The sequence below is a fragment of the Plectropomus leopardus genome, chromosome 5, assembly GCF_026936395.1.
Source record: "Plectropomus leopardus strain MGB_pleo_1.0 chromosome 5, ASM2693639v1, whole genome shotgun sequence".
Lineage (NCBI taxonomy): Eukaryota > Metazoa > Chordata > Actinopteri > Perciformes > Serranidae > Plectropomus > Plectropomus leopardus.
The window spans coordinates 11,747,509-11,763,344 of NC_142180.1; the positions used below are offsets into that span (position 1 = coordinate 11,747,509).

Here is a 15,836-nt window from a genome sequence, read left to right on the forward strand (position 1 = left end):
TTTGGATTTGTATGTTGGTTTTTTTTTTCAGAATAGCACAACCAATTTTAAGATACTAGTTTGGGCTCTGGGAAATAATGATGGGCAATTCAAAAGTTTTTGACGTTTTTTGGACCAAACAAGTAGGCTAATCTGGAAATAATTTGTGTAAACAGATCTGGGTTCAACTGTGCTGTCTGTCTGCGCTCTGCTGTCTGTTTCATGGGAAACCTGAGAACATGTTGTGTATACTGTAGTATGTAGTGTATTGTGTGACACTGTATCTTAACAGAGAGTAAGAGAGACACCAACGCTCTAGTTAGTAAAACAACGCTCCTAATTATGCCAAGTGTGTTTAGCGATCCCTTGCTTTGTTGCCATCTCATGTTCTCGGTAACCAGCGATCTATTTACCTGTGATGACGTTAACGTCAGGATACGTGTTTTCACACAGCTCCACGGCGTGGCTGTCTCTCTCAAATGCCTCACGGAGCTCCTTTTTCACGGCTGCAGATCCACACAGACGGTAAAGACCCACCACCTGGAAATACATAGAGAGACACAAGCAGGTCAAGTAAACAAAACATTTGACAGAGCGGCAGACATTTTTACAGCCCTATCGATCAAGTCTGCACTTAAACAATGTCCTGGACAGAAGCCAAGACTACTTTCACATAAAATCCAGGTGTCTCAAAACTCATCTGTTTTATCTCTGCAAATGGCAGTTTACTTGAACAAATTACATTTTATAGATTGTATATGTAACTCTATCAGGCCCAGAGTGGAGCAGCACCACGCTACAAAGTCTTACCATTTACCTATCTTACTAAACATATCTTACATTCTCCCTCTGTTCTACTTGCAGTAATCCTGTGTCTTTATATTTTCATTCTGATATTCTGTCTACACTTCTGTCTACTCTGCATATACTTTATGTGAGTCCTGAGAATCCTCCTCCTGTTTTCTTCATAAAGATTCTCCCTTTATATTTTTCTGATTTAATTTTTTTGCTTAGGTTTTTCAATCCAACTTGAGGGTTTAGGGCTAGATGGAGTCATAGGTTGTATAGATTGTCAATCCCTGACATAAACTTGGGCTACGCAAATAAATCCAACTTGACTGACTGGAAGCTACGTCTGCTCAACAGAGACAGACTGTTAAAGTTTGTTTTAAACGTTTAAAGAGAAACTCCATAACTCTTGCTGAAAAAAGGTGAAACTCTAACAAAAACTGCATGTGACCTGCTAAATGCAAAGAGGAGATAGAGCTAAAATTCAAATGCCTCAGCTCTGCATTATGCTCCTGACATTAGCTTATATTAGCCAAAATAAGCTAATTATAATACCAAACAGTCTGCGGTACTACGCCATTGTTTGACGATTCAGAATTCCAAAGCCCCAATAGTTTGAAAAATTGTCCCATTGGACCAAAAGACCATTATTTCAAAAAACCAAACTCCCATTGCTGTAAAGGGCAATTTCTCTTGTAGAATGAACATCAGACCTGTACTCTAGGGAAGGCATAATCTGCCTCTGATTGACTTACCCTGGTATTTTTACCTTTACCCTCCCCAATTTTACTCCTTGCACCTAAACCTAACCAACTCAACCAACAAAAGCAACAAGAACTTGCCAATCAGGGGCAGAGCTGTTGTCCAAAAAAAAGGCTTTTGACCCAATGACATTTTTGGGACTGTTGGTGCTTCGCAATTATGAGCCATTGAAATAATGGGCAGTCCCCCAATCGGTAGCTGGAAAAAGTTTACTGAATAAAACAAACGTACTTTTTTCTTGCTTTTGAATTTAACTTTTCAAGAAGAACATTCCCACCATAAATTATTGGTCAAGTGAGGCTGAAGCTGTAAAATTCCTCATTAGATTAAAATGAGCAATAGTGCGTTGTGTTAGTCATGATTTCAATTCTAAGAGGAGAATCTGGTTATTTCTCTCAGAGGACACATAGCTCCGAGTTTAAAACACCATTGTGCATTAAAAGTTTCTATGTAGAATATTTTTCAACACATCAGTGAGCATATTTTCATCACTCAGCTTTTTTCAGAGTGAATTAAAGAACCAGCATGCTCTGTGTTTTGCCAAACTACACTCAGAGGTGTGATAAAAATGTCACATCCTTCTGACTGACTGGATAAACACTGAGCTCCTCTAACAACCCAGCTGACAGCTCAGCATTAAAAATGGACGCACTGCACAGTAAACCATTAATGTTTCCTTACCTACGCCTCCACAGTGTGAACTGAAGGAACTCTTAACAATTTCCTCTAGACGTTGACATTCGATAGTTGAAACTTGGCACTAGCGGTCTCCTTGTTATGTTGGGATTAGGCCCTGGCTACAGACATACCATAATTTCTCCTACATGTGTCTGTCTGGTATGTGGCATAGCAGACCAACTGGTGTGGTTGCCTCGGTAACGTGTTAAGTCAGTGGGCTGTGAATGGCGGGTCGGGTCCGGTTCCACACAAACACAAATACACGCACACTCATACACACTGCTGGCCTTTCCGGGCTCCAGCGTAGGAGCACTATAATGTCTCCCCACCAGACCAACTATTTGTGAGCGCTCCTCGTTGAGTCAAGCAGTGTTTTCTAAACCTCACACGAGAGGGAGAGAGGAGCACAGATTAGGCAGGGATTTGCCTTTGTATGAGAGTAAACAGAAGTCACTGGGCACAATGAACAACAAGTCCATTCAGGAAAAAAAAAAAAGAGTCTCTCTTTGGAGGAGAGCCGAGCGCAGGCGTGGAACAGCTGTTAGCAAAAAAGAGGGCTTGCACTTATGCACTGTGGCTGCCGGGCAACACGACAGGCAGCACCAGCCAAGATGTATATGCAGAACAAGGCAGACACAATGACCACAAAACCAAACGAGTTCCCCCAACAGGAATGTTGACGCTCAGTGACTCTAGAACCAGTGATAGGATCAGTTTTTTTTTTTGGTCTGGGATTAGCTTAAAGACTTAATAGAGACATCAAAGGAAAGAAAGAAAAGTGCATTTCACTGCACTAATGCTTGAGTGTTCGATCAAAGTCAGTCCACCAAGCTGTTGACTTCCTCCAAACATGACTCACTATTCTCATCGGCACTCGAAGGAAAATAATGCTATGTCACCTTCACGACAGATGACAGAGCGCCTTCCTGGTGTGAGTTAAGGATTCCCCACATATGTATGTGCGTAAACACATTACAGGAGAGCATGCATGTGTGCAAATCTCCAGTGCATGACTACACAAATACAAAAACAAAAGTAGGTGATTCTTTTTATTTTCTATTAATGTGCAGAACCCAAAGATTATCAGTTTAGTAGCCCACAGCACAAAAAATCAAATAATCTTAACAAATGAAAAAAATAGGTGATGTTTTGTCTTGCTGAACAAAGAGGAAAAAACACAGCTCTTCTATGAAATTTTAGCAAAAGTGTCTACACACAGCTTATAATCCTGTAGGAATATAGGGGAGTCACAACTTTACGTCTTGTACTTTGTACTATAAAAAAGGCATTAGATTTTAATAATTCACCTAACAGACTATGCAATTAATGAGAAACGTTATTAAGGGATCCACAATTGAGAGCAGAGTCATGAATCCCTTGTGCTTATGTTCATTAAGTTTTCAACTTCAAAATACCCACTTAATATTTTACTGATGTAGCCTTTGAGATGACAGAAGAAAAACTTCTTTTCTACCAGTCTGTCACTTGTGCCAGATTCCCCGTATTACACAAGAATTGCTGCAGTCCTGTCATGTTTGAAAAGAGCCATTACAGAATATTTTCCCCACAGAGACTAGTGTTAGATAGCCTAAATGACACTTCTTTAACAGACAGATGAAGCCGACAATGTTATTGATTCAACATCTAACAGTCTGGAAATCACGTGTGTCAAGTCGAACCTTAAACATTCGTCAACAAAATGCTAAGAAGTCTGTTGGAGTCTGAAACTGTGCATCTATACGACGATTCATAACATGTCACAACATCTGTGTGCATCTTTTGCCTGCATGTTTGGTAGTATGTGGGTTACTAGGTTCTCTTTAATGGGTACAGAGTGCTCACACACATAACTCCAGTCTATGGCAACGACATTATGTGCAGTCTTTTCAAAACACCCACAATCATCCAACGTCTTAAAAGCTCGAAGAAGCCCTGAGGACACTCATTTCTAAGAGACTCTGAAAAAGAGTCTCCACCAAACATCCACATAATCATTTGTAAAGGCACACCGCTGCACGTCAGGCCGTGCATGTTTTAATGACACAGCCTGCAAATTCCTCTGGGATCTGGTGTCAAACCCCGTCCTAACCCCCGTCTGCCTGCAACCTGGGGGAGCCAAACAGTGTCAAAGACTGAGTGAAAAACAGAGCCAGAGGGAGAAAGAGGCAAACAAGGGGAGACAGAAACAGATAAGAATCACTATATAGGACGGCAAACAAGCGTGAATTATATAAACAGAAGAAATCTGAACCAGCAGGCTGAACACTATTTGTTAAGTGAGAGCTACAGCTGGTCTGTAAAGGGCAGTCAGGTCCCTTTATGCTTCCATAACAGGTATATTTCCCTCTTTTTAACCGCAGCTTATAAGGTGTTTCATTACATTTACACAACAATTTGATAAAACTTTTTAAAAAATCCTCAATAGGAAACATAGTAAAACCTGAATGATATAGTACTGACAAATACAGGTCTGAAAGTTCCCTTTACTAATTGTTGGCTTCATGTATTGTCTCGTGTTGTGATGAAATGATTAGTCGATTCATCTATTGCTCAACAAAAAAAATAAATCAAGGACAACTTCAAAAATGGATCCATTGTTTATCAACCGAAAGTGCCAAACACTCTTTGGTTTAAGTTTCTTAAATGTGAGAATTGCTGCTTTTTGTCAGCTTTTATTCTTGTAAAGGTAATTCATTTTAGATTTAAACTCTTCCCCACACAAAACAGGCAAAATGAAGAGGTCCCATCGGGCTCTGAATTTGGAGATTAATTGAATAATTGAAAAAAAAATTAAAACATGAATTACAACAATTGATGGTACTGTTGACTGGACAAAACAAGAAATTCTAAGATGCTACTTTGGGCTCTGGAAAACCGATATTTTTCAAAATTTTCTGATATTTTAAAAACCAAATAATTGAATTGTTTGATCAATAAAAAGTTGGATCAAATAAATAAATAATAAAATAAAATAAAAAAAAAAACAACTGGGAGATTAATGGATGACTTAATGGCAACAATCACTAGTTGGTCCTCTTGTCTAATGCACCACCAACTTTGATACACAAGCTCATTATGTTCAAATGTAATAAAACCCGAACCTTTAATTTGACATCAGCATTAAAAACTATTTTCTACCTTTAGAAATCAAACAATCAGCTTTGCTATTATTACTCCTGCTAGGAGCCCGGCATGCTGCACAAGTGGCCGAGGGTGGGGTAATATTTGACAGACAGGCTCCTTGGAGAGGCCTAATGTTTGTCTATTGGCCCCCGGCACCCGCTGCCCCTGGCATGCCCCCCTAGAGTGATCAGTCACCAACGATGGCCAGACACTTTTACTGCGGCTGTCTCAGCTCTAATTAGGAGAAACGCTGCCGCCTCTCTATCCTCTCTCTGGGCTTCAAAGAGCACATGAAAAGTGGAGGGGCGGGGGCAAAACAGAAGACGATCACATGATCCATTCCAACATCAACACCAACACAACATCAGTCTCTTAACTCTGAGTCTTTCTCCTCTCTAAATAAAAGAGCCAGACGCCCCAGGAGGGCTCAGAGACATCATGAAGTGCAATACATCTCTTCTTTCCATTCTGCTCATGCCAGTCATCCAGCACTATAGCTGGCTGCAGGGCAAGCACCCGTCTCAGGACATACTGAGCTAAAAGGATGCTACGAATGTGGGATTTTTTCTCTCCCTATTCTCTCACAGATCTCATACATCTTTTCAAATTAATCCACTTCTGTTTTCAATTGACACAACAGGATCTGAACAGCTTCCACCCACATCTACTGTGTATATGAGTCCTCAAACATATACTGTGCATATATTCACAGCATATATCATAGAGACCTGGAATGATTATTAAATAAGTCAGTTAACAGAAATGTAATCAGTAAATATTTTTCATTTAGAGCTGGGCAATATAGAGAAAATCAAATGCCACCATATTCATTAACAAATACCTTAATATCAACTGTTGGTGATTTCTGAAAATATTTATACAGTAATATTTTTGAAAGATAATCATCAAAAATGTGGATGTAGTAATCTAGTGTGTTAAGGTTAATTAGAGGACAGCTAGTGCAGTCTGGTTCCTTTGGAAAATTACATCACTTTACTGTAATGCAGCCTTTAAACCAGGAGACAACACTTAAAATATTACTATTTCTAAAATCTAAGGTGATATTTCCTCTCATATGATATGGTTCTGGACTGATGGCCAATTTGAAGGAACCAGTTTAAGCTCTGGAAAATTATTCTAATTAAAAAAAATCACTATTTTCTGTAATTTCACTCAAGAAACCAATCATCACAGTTTAATGATAATAAAAATTATTATTATTTGCTATATTTAGGGCTGTAATCCTACTGTAATCAACTCATCAGCTTGAGGTCAGTCTAGCGAAAAATTATCAACAAAAAATTCGACAACTCTTCAATAAAGCAAAAAATCTAAATATCACCTGTTTGCAGCTTCTAAAATGTGAAGGGTTGTTGCTTTTTTTTTGCTTTATGGCATTTTAAACTGAATGTGGTTGGTTTGGGACCATTAGACGATTGAGGAGGACATCTCCTCTGGAGGACTTCTGCTGGTCATTTGTCGCTATTTTCTGGCCTTCTATAATCTTAACAACTGATTAATCAACAATAGCACAGTCAGATTATTGAAAAATGAACTTAAAATGTGCAGCACTAATCATGACCAGCAGAAACACAGCTTGCCACAGTGTCAGCTGGTTGTCACCAACACGTTCAGCTCTTGTTTTTTGTTTTTATTCTCTAAACCAAACATTGAAAGGTAGACTCACCTGGCAGCCTCTCTTTTCGATCTCATTGATGCACTTGCTTATGAGCAGTGGCACCATCAGTCCCGTGTTCTCCCTCTCCACCACCCGCCACGCCTCCACACCAAACACCTGGGGCTCCCTGTCTCCATCTGGCCCACCATCCAGCGAGTTCTGCCACTGCTCCATCAGGCTCAGCTTGACATAGATCAGCCCCCGTGGCTCTAGCTTCACCGCCAGCTGGTGGCAACGCGTCACCCGGAAGAGCGCGGGCAGAACCACCGTACCGTGGCAGCAGACCCGGTTGCGTCTCGGCGTGGGCTCCCAGCTGAAAACCACTAGCTTCAGGTGCTGGGCATTCTCCAGCTCGATGTTGAAGGTGTGGTCCATATCCAGGAAGGTAGTTCGACATGTGAGGAGGGCGGTTCGTGCTTTATTAACTGAGTCCACTTGGATGGCGCAATAGACGTCTCGAGAGTCAATGCGTGGAGGTTTGAGGTCCTCAGCGCCATAAAAGTGCAGGCTCATCAGTCCGGAGATATACTGGCTGCACTTGGGCTGCTCTGTGAAGCTGTAATGTCGGAAAGCATCAATGTCCAGCTCCGTGCCGTTGAGTTTAGAGTTTCCGCCTCCTGTTTCCATCTCCTTTCCTTTTCCTCCCTTCCCCTCTGCAGAGCCGTGCTTCCCAGATTTGGCCACTAGTTCAGGCGAGTCACCATCACTGAGGTAGCCTCCTTTACTGGCAGACTTTGAGCTGCCACTGCTTTTCTTTTTGCTGAAGCTGTGTTGTGTGGACACACTGCTGTCCAGGTGGTAGCGTGAGATCACATTACGGCTGGCCTGTCCACCCCCAGACGTTGCTAACCTAGGAGGGCCTGAGGAATGGGGGGCGGTCTCTGATCCACTCCCGTTGTTTCGGGGAGAATGGGCTCGGGGCTCTAAATTACTGTTTACGTTGCCATTGTTGCTGTTACTACTACTACTGCTCGGGGTGCCCTTGACGCTAAGTTTCCGGCTGAGCTCCGGAAGCTTCTTCATCTTCATAGAAATCTTCCTTACAGTGCGTGGGGACTTGATCCTGTCTGGGAAGGACCAGTTGATGGAGCTGCTCTTCTTGGCCGGGTTTGGGCTGGAGGGAGGGGAGCTGACAACATTGGGCAGGTCAGGACCATCTACAGAGGAAATAACAGGGCAAGAGAGACACTGATTAAAAGGAGAGCCTCGCACTTTTTAAAATTTTGATTTTTTTGGGTTGACAATTCGTGGAAAAGTTTAAACAGTTTTACAGCCAAATTCATTGGCAGGAAAAATGTTTATAAAGCAACTTTTTTTGGATTACTCGCAGGAACAAATGGGTACCACCAGTCACAAGTTCTTAAAGTCACTGTAATCACTGGTTTAACCATGATTACACGTAACTGTTCAGAAGTCCAGTGAAGGCAGACAGGAAAGAAAAGACTAAAACCAAAGGCAAAGTATGCATGAGCCATAATTTACAGTCTCTCAGAGAAGCACTACACCTTCGTGGCACATCATCAAGTGATTAGGTTTACATACAACCCAGTAATCCACTGACAGAGACACATTAAGCAGCCAACGCGTTATAAACACTTGAGCACTATATAACACAGTTATAGTCTCTATATGTAAACCTAGACAGTGATTTAGATAACTAACTGTTGCTAAAATGGCCAGATATCTAAAATTCTATTGTTCACAAAGAGTTTCACAAAGAGGCCCCTTTGCTTGAAGTGGGCTTTATTCAATCAAACACCAGGGGAATTAAAGTGGAATGTCTTCAGCTGCAGCTCCAGGAAAAACATTGCCTATATGCGTGGAAATGTCTGTCCAAAGACACCAACCGCTTCAGGGCTGAGCTAGGGTTACTTAGTCATTATTCAAGTTGAAAAACAGCCATTTGGATTGGACTGTGTGGGCAGTTCTTGCCTAACTAGATGTCTACAATGTGAAATTTTAGGGTCTAGAGTTCTACGCAGGAGTGACAGCTATTGTTTAGTCTACAGGACAGAGCCGTGGCTTTAAATTTTATCCATGTCGTTTTTTCAACAGGTCGCTTACCCAACAAGAGCGTCTCTGTGGCTGGGCTAATAATCTTGCAATATCTAAAACTGCTGTAATCACTATTATTCAATGAACATTGATTCAAATGTCTATGTGCTTCGTGAAAAGTGTCACATGTAGAGCCACAGAGAATTATCAGCTAAGTTTGTAGTTTCCAAAAGCTACAAAGAGATTTCTACTGGCTTTCAGCTCACCATTTTGGTTTGAAGGCCTGTAACTTTACTATATTGGTTCTCGCACTGCTCTGACACACCTTTCCACAGAATTATGTCTTGCTCTTGAACCAGTTCAGGATTCTTGGAAACTTGGTGCTATATAACAAACCAGCCAGGGTTTTTCGCACAGCGGAAGCAAACAGAAATAGCAAGACGGAAGATTGCACTGATTACCAGTGAGCTGTTTAAAGTAAGAGATGTTTTTTTTTTTTTTTTCAAATAACAAGCATCTGCTAAATATTGGTGTAATGATAAGAAGACATACACGAATATTACGTGCAAGACTTTATCCACATTTTACAATTTGTAGAATATGATACACCCACTGATGTTGTCATGTTCCGCACTTCATGTCAAGGAGAACCTGCTTTTTCTTGGTTCTAGCCTGGAACCAACTTTCAAGGTTCCGAACTAATCTATTTATGGGTCCAATTGCTGAGAACAGTTCAAAATTTGGTGCGCAAACCAGAACAGAACATGTTCCTTGTTGGCAGAAAAGGAGTATCAGTGTCATTTTCAGCCACAGAAGGCTGTTTTCGGCAAAAAAAAGCTCTACACACCAACTGTACAGTACCTACCAAGCACCACACTGCAGGAAGACAAAGTCAGCAGCTAGATGGTGAACATAGTGGAGTATTTAACAGCTTAAGAGCCAGATATTACCCTCAGGAGTTGGTGGAGACAAAAAACAGAGCTAAAAGAGGAGCAAATATTGGACTTTCAGACTCAGGACTCCAAATAAGTGCTTATGTTACTCCTTATCAGCCAGATGTGTAAATAGGTAAGTGCTTGGTAAAGCCATATCATCTTTAAAGTTTGTCAGTGTGGAGTTTGTGTCTTGTTTTTCCGCTGCCCTGAAATCAATTAATGCATGTTTAAGAGTCTATCAACAATTGCTGTCACTATTTTTAGTAGTAACATCACTGGTAACATGTCTGAATGTTTTTTTGCCTCCATCCATTAGTATGTTCTGACTGTAACTGCCTTAATAACAACAAAAATTAATGTACCAATGCACCTTCTACACGATTACTTCCAAAGATTTCCATCACCATCACTACCCTTTGAGTCATTTTCCACTTTCAAATAATTTACCTGGCAAGAGACGGAGAAATAATTGGCACCAAGCCATTTGAGTGATTAAAGTGGAATTTGTCAAATTACAGGTATCCTGCTATTTGCTCAATGGGAAGCTTGAGCTGGTCTCAAACAGAAAAACAGCTATTTTCTACATTCAGAGCTCTCTTAATGAGATTTCCTCCATGGCTACACTGCCTTTTTTACACTTTAGAGGGAATACCTCGCTGCATGGGCCCATGGGAGATTAATGCTGGACTACATGACTCTGCAGGAAGAGTTTACCTTCTGTGAGCCTTGTAGGAGTGCTTTTAGACTTGGCCTAGATAGTTAAAAAGATATTCGGCTGATGAGCTATTTAGACATTTAAAGATGATCATTTAATTCATGATTTTGGATTTCTCATTTCACATATAAATGCTTTTGTTGTTTTAATCAATTACTTTCTCTGAGTAAACCTCAGAAACAATAGTGATTCTGTAATAGAGAGAGAAACACACACGCAGAGAGAGAGAGGGAGATACAAAGAAGAAAGAGGAGGGAGAGAGAGAGCTTGACCCTGCCAACATCACCAGCTCTATTTTCAGAGGGGACCTGCTGTGCTATTCTGGGGCGAGGGCCCACAAGTGAAAAGAGGGAGGCAGAGGAGGTGCAACAGGATGGAGAGAAGGGTAAGATGGGGGGCAGAAGCAGGGCAGGGTGTAGCCAGCAGATGGGGGACAAAGGCGCCCCTTGTCCAGGCACTCAGAGGTCTGGATGGTCGACTGGAAGGCTGGCAGGCTGGCTGGTGAATGTACAAATGAACACGGCTGTTCTCTCACATTCCTCACCAAACCATGTTTAGCCTCCTTTCCCCTCTGGCTGAGTAGCCTTCCCTGTCACAGCTTCCTGCCAATAATAGACACAGAGGCGCTCTGAGAAGGGAGAACATGGGTGGAGGCCTCTGGAGGTGCAAACGCACCAAACAACATCTGGGGTGGGGTCGTGTACACAGAGAGCTCTGGTCAGGTCTGAAACAAGGTTTATCAGGAGTGAAATTCCCAAAACATGAAACACAGTTTAACTTTGAATTCTTTTATAGTATTAATTTCTCTACATATTGCGTTGAGTATTACATTACAGTACTATTGAGAATGAAAGGTATTATGCATGCTGTGAGGGTCCAAGGACAGAGGGAACCATATGTTGACACAAACTGTGATTTGTGATATTGGAATGTATGTATAAAAGTGAGTTGAACTAAATATAAGTTGCAAGTAATAGAGATCATAATGTGTCCATAATTACACATATGGCACACATGAGACGCGTCTCACTTAAAGAAGATGTTGCTAATTATTGAAGACAATGCTGTTGTTCATTTACATCATTATTGTCATCATTATAGCAACGGTGTGGACTCCTTGAGTTGGAATGATTTATGGGTATTTATTGTTATATATATGTGCTAAATAGCTCACTGCATCAGTGCTACATAAAAATATAAGTCACAAAAGTTCCCTAATGTAGATATCTGAGCAAAGAATAATAAGCAACCATAAAGAACAACCACCTGTTTTGTATCAAGTATCACATTTTGCAGTACTTGGCTGGTATTCAGAAAGTGATCAATAACTATTCTTACTTCTAATCAATATCAGGATAATGCTATCAATATTTTGATTCTGATTTCAATCACACTGCTACATGTGATACCTATAAAAACTGCGGCATCAGTGCCCATTTACTTCACTATGTGATACAATCAACATCAACAAAACAACGTCCATCAGCATCCTGCTGTTGTTCCAGTTACTTGATAATCATCAAGAACTGGGGCAATGTCCACGATCCCTGTAAGGCACATCAGTTAATGACTGCTGCATGGTTAATGACTGTGGTCCACACACACACACACACACACACACGCAGCTGTGTCCTCTGTAGCCTTTGGCCTTGTGGCAGCAGCCAGGGGAGTAATGCGACACCTCACTAGCTGAGGTTCAGGGCCGATGGTTTGACACCCAACCCTCCAGGGCCATGTTCCAGGGTCAAAGGGCAAAAGGTCTGCATTTCTCTGGTTGACACCTGAGCTGGGTAACTGTGTCCACCCCGAATGCTTGAACATGCACATGCACACACAATATTACTGTAACACAAAGAGAGAGTGCATGTAAATATGCATGCATAAAGACACACACATGCCCTTTGTGACCCTGCAGACCTCCTCGTGCACTCGGCCGACACCTCTTAACAAAGCCCAGGAATTTACGAAGAGGGCTTTTCAAAACGCTGTCACCAGACAGGTGCACGAGGAGGGTGTGTGTGAGCATGTGTGTGTGAGGGAAGACCTGATCATTATCGAATAGGCCTGATATTTGTATCCTCCATCAAGAGCCAACTTGTCCCTCTAGCAAATGCCAAGCTGTAAATAATAGTCGGATAATGTGAAATGCCTTCCTGTGAAACAATATTAGGTGCTTTACCTACCACAATGTGAGAATGTGTGTGTGTGTGTGTGTCACTGTGTGAGCATACTCTGATAAGCCTTGGAGGGAGACAGTAATCTGCTGTCCCTGATTACCCCTGTAAAACCATTTGTATTCACTTGAGTGTGTGTCTGTACAAGCATGTCTGCCAAATGTGTATGTTCAATGTAAAAACAGAAAAGACCAGGGAGTGCTGACAAACAAGGGGAGTGTAAATAAACCGGTGAATGGCATACTTGTCCTGTGGTTTCTTCGCTCGGTGACCGAGGCCAGGCTCTGCACTGCTTCCTCTCCTTTTGGCTCTAAATCATTCAGCGCTGGAAGGCCTTTCAGGGGCTGCGGGAGCCCCGGCCGTTTCATGACAATGGTTACAAAACCCCTGCTAATATATCCAAGCATGCAGGGCCTTCTCACTAGCACAACATGGCCCCCTGCCAAAGCAGCCCTCATGTAGCCTAGCTCGCCTACCACTGCAAGCATTCCTGCCCTGCTGTAACTCCACCAACACAGTGGCTGCTAATTCTAGACAGCCTGCAGCCACACCGGCCTCGCTGCACCGCCACCATCCAAACAACAAGGCACTAGAAGCTACACGTTGAGCACTGACAGATGACTTGTTTTTTTTATATATGAATACAAACAAAAAACTTTTTCAGCAGTAAATATTTAATGGAGACACAATCAATTTTACAACGATGCTTCTTCACTGCAATTATTTCATATCATTATATTTATAATGTAGAAATGCACAGGTTTGCTCTAACTTATTATATAAAGATAATGTGGTCAAATTATTGGCTATAGTATCATGACATCATCTGCGTTTAGATTGGCTCCGTGTAAGCCTTGCTTTCACTACTATGCACTTCTTTCTGCCACCAGGTACCATCTCCCGGGAAAATGAAGGAAAATGAAGGCTTGATTTCCAGCAAAGAAAGTGTGTCATCAATTGCACAACCCTGCAGGTAGTACCAAAGAGAATAAATGTTTTGGGTTTTTTTTACATACTTTGAAAATCTTTTAGTTTTTGGTCCAAAAACAGGCAACATAAGGACACCACCTTAGGCTCTGGGAAATGTTTTATACCATTTAATTATATAAAAGATATATAAACAACCCTTAATGCTTGAAGGTTAAAAACACTCTTGGAAAACTTCTTATCAAACGCATGGTAAGGATCAGACTCTCTACTAGTGCTGTCACAATACCAACATTATCTTTAGAAACAATACCATGGCAAAAACCAAAAATATCAGAAAAAATAATGGAACCACACTGGAGCCCTCATTTGAAAGGCAGGACAGTTAACATTAGCTTCTGGACAAAACAAAGCAAGTCTGAATCGGGTACAGCCCTATTATCATCAACCCCAGAGTTAACTTCAATCGTGTCCCATATGTCTGATTTTTCTCCAGTTCAGTGCTTTGTGGTGAGACAGACTTGTGCACGCAGCTCATTTGGAAAAACTCTGCTTCAGCGATACAGTAGTTTATTTTCAGTTACACTTGACATCACATGTATTTTTCACTTTCCTGATCGGACAACAGTATGAGGCATTCCTATACTAGGTTTACTTGCCCCGTTTGAGCATGAATGTCAAGCCCTGCAGAGTGCTGCATACACACACACACACACACACACACACACACACACACACACACACACACACACACAGACTGACCTTCTGTCGCACATCGATAAACTCATAGGAATTTAGGAAATACGGCATTAAGAAAAACAATGTCATTAAAATACCATACTAATAAAATGGGGTATTGTACCGTTTTGAGCATCAGGATATTGTAATACCTTTTTGGTATCCGTACACCGTGCCACACTATTCTCTTCTGACTAAACTGCAGATACTACTGTGACCCCAAATGCATGCATAACCAATTGAGGAAGGATTCTGCATTAGTGTGCACAGACAAAATCCTTTATTCATCAAAATGGAGAGCAGCACAGTTTTCTGCAGCTGGTGATAAAATGAAGAACAGACCAGAAAGAGCAAGCCATGAGAGAACTATGTGACCTGAACTTCACATCTATCGCCAAGCTAAGGAATTTGTTCTGGTTTTGAAGTGCTGCTCTCACATTGTTGCTCCTCTGACTTGTTGACTTCCTCCAGACCCAAACGTGCAATCGTCAGCCGAGATTAGATTCCAGGTTGGAGCTTGGAGGCTTGAACTCTCATGTAACTTTAGCAGCCAGGGCCAACTCTCAAACTCAGCAGCCAGCGTGACCAAAACAACCCCCAGAAATAGCTCTGATCCCACTCTGAGTGCTGGCCAAGTCAGATTCCCCCAAACAGGCGCTAAAGGGAACAAGAGATTGGGAACACACCATGCTCACCACCCCCAAGGTCCATCAATCATTATTCTCCATACAAATAGAGCATTCAGATGGACAAAAAGTCAGTCAATAGGCAGCACACGAGGAGTCTGGAGTGTATCCGGTGAGAGAAAAAGAACCAGCCAGCCAAACAGAGGAACGCTATAGTCGCAGAGAGTCATCTACATCTGCACTGCTTCATTAATTCAGCAGGCACTCTTATTCGTGCTTAATCAACGAAAGGCCTGTCAAATCTTAAGCACTGCAGATAAAGTGGAGTCTGTATGGACTCATATCTATGAAGAGACGACGGGACTGAAACAGTGAAGCTGAGCACTATGGCTGCACTCATTGTGTTCTGTACTTAACAACTTTGTCAAGACGCACTTCAAAGTCCATTTTTCCCTGGGCGGCATGGGCACATTTGCAAAAATGTGGTTAGGCAACATATGATGTGGTATCCTCAACACACATGCAGTAGTAGTGGTAAAGATACTGCTCACTGTGGTGGTAACAATAATGTTAGTACAAACCAACACATGTTAAGTGCAGTGTAGTTTGGTGTACTATTTTTTATTAGGCTATTTACTTTCATGAAGATGTCCAATGTTTTGCATGATTCAGCCTTTTAACCATAAATAATGAATTTCACAATTTCGCAGACCACTT

The 15,836-nt window shown here is 41.6% G+C and overlaps 1 protein-coding gene across 1 annotated transcript in view; it reads right to left on the minus strand.

The window, feature by feature from the left end:
- Window positions 1-15,836, minus strand: part of syde2 (synapse defective 1, Rho GTPase, homolog 2 (C. elegans)) — a 54,769-nt gene that overhangs the window by 19,891 nt on the left and 19,042 nt on the right. The window contains exons 4-5 of the mRNA XM_042514552.2: window positions 7,019-8,166; window positions 393-519 (exon numbers count right to left, since the gene is read on the minus strand). Coding sequence (XP_042370486.2) covers window positions 393-519; window positions 7,019-8,166 — 1,275 coding nt within the window. The remainder of the gene's footprint in view (window positions 1-392; window positions 520-7,018; window positions 8,167-15,836) is intronic.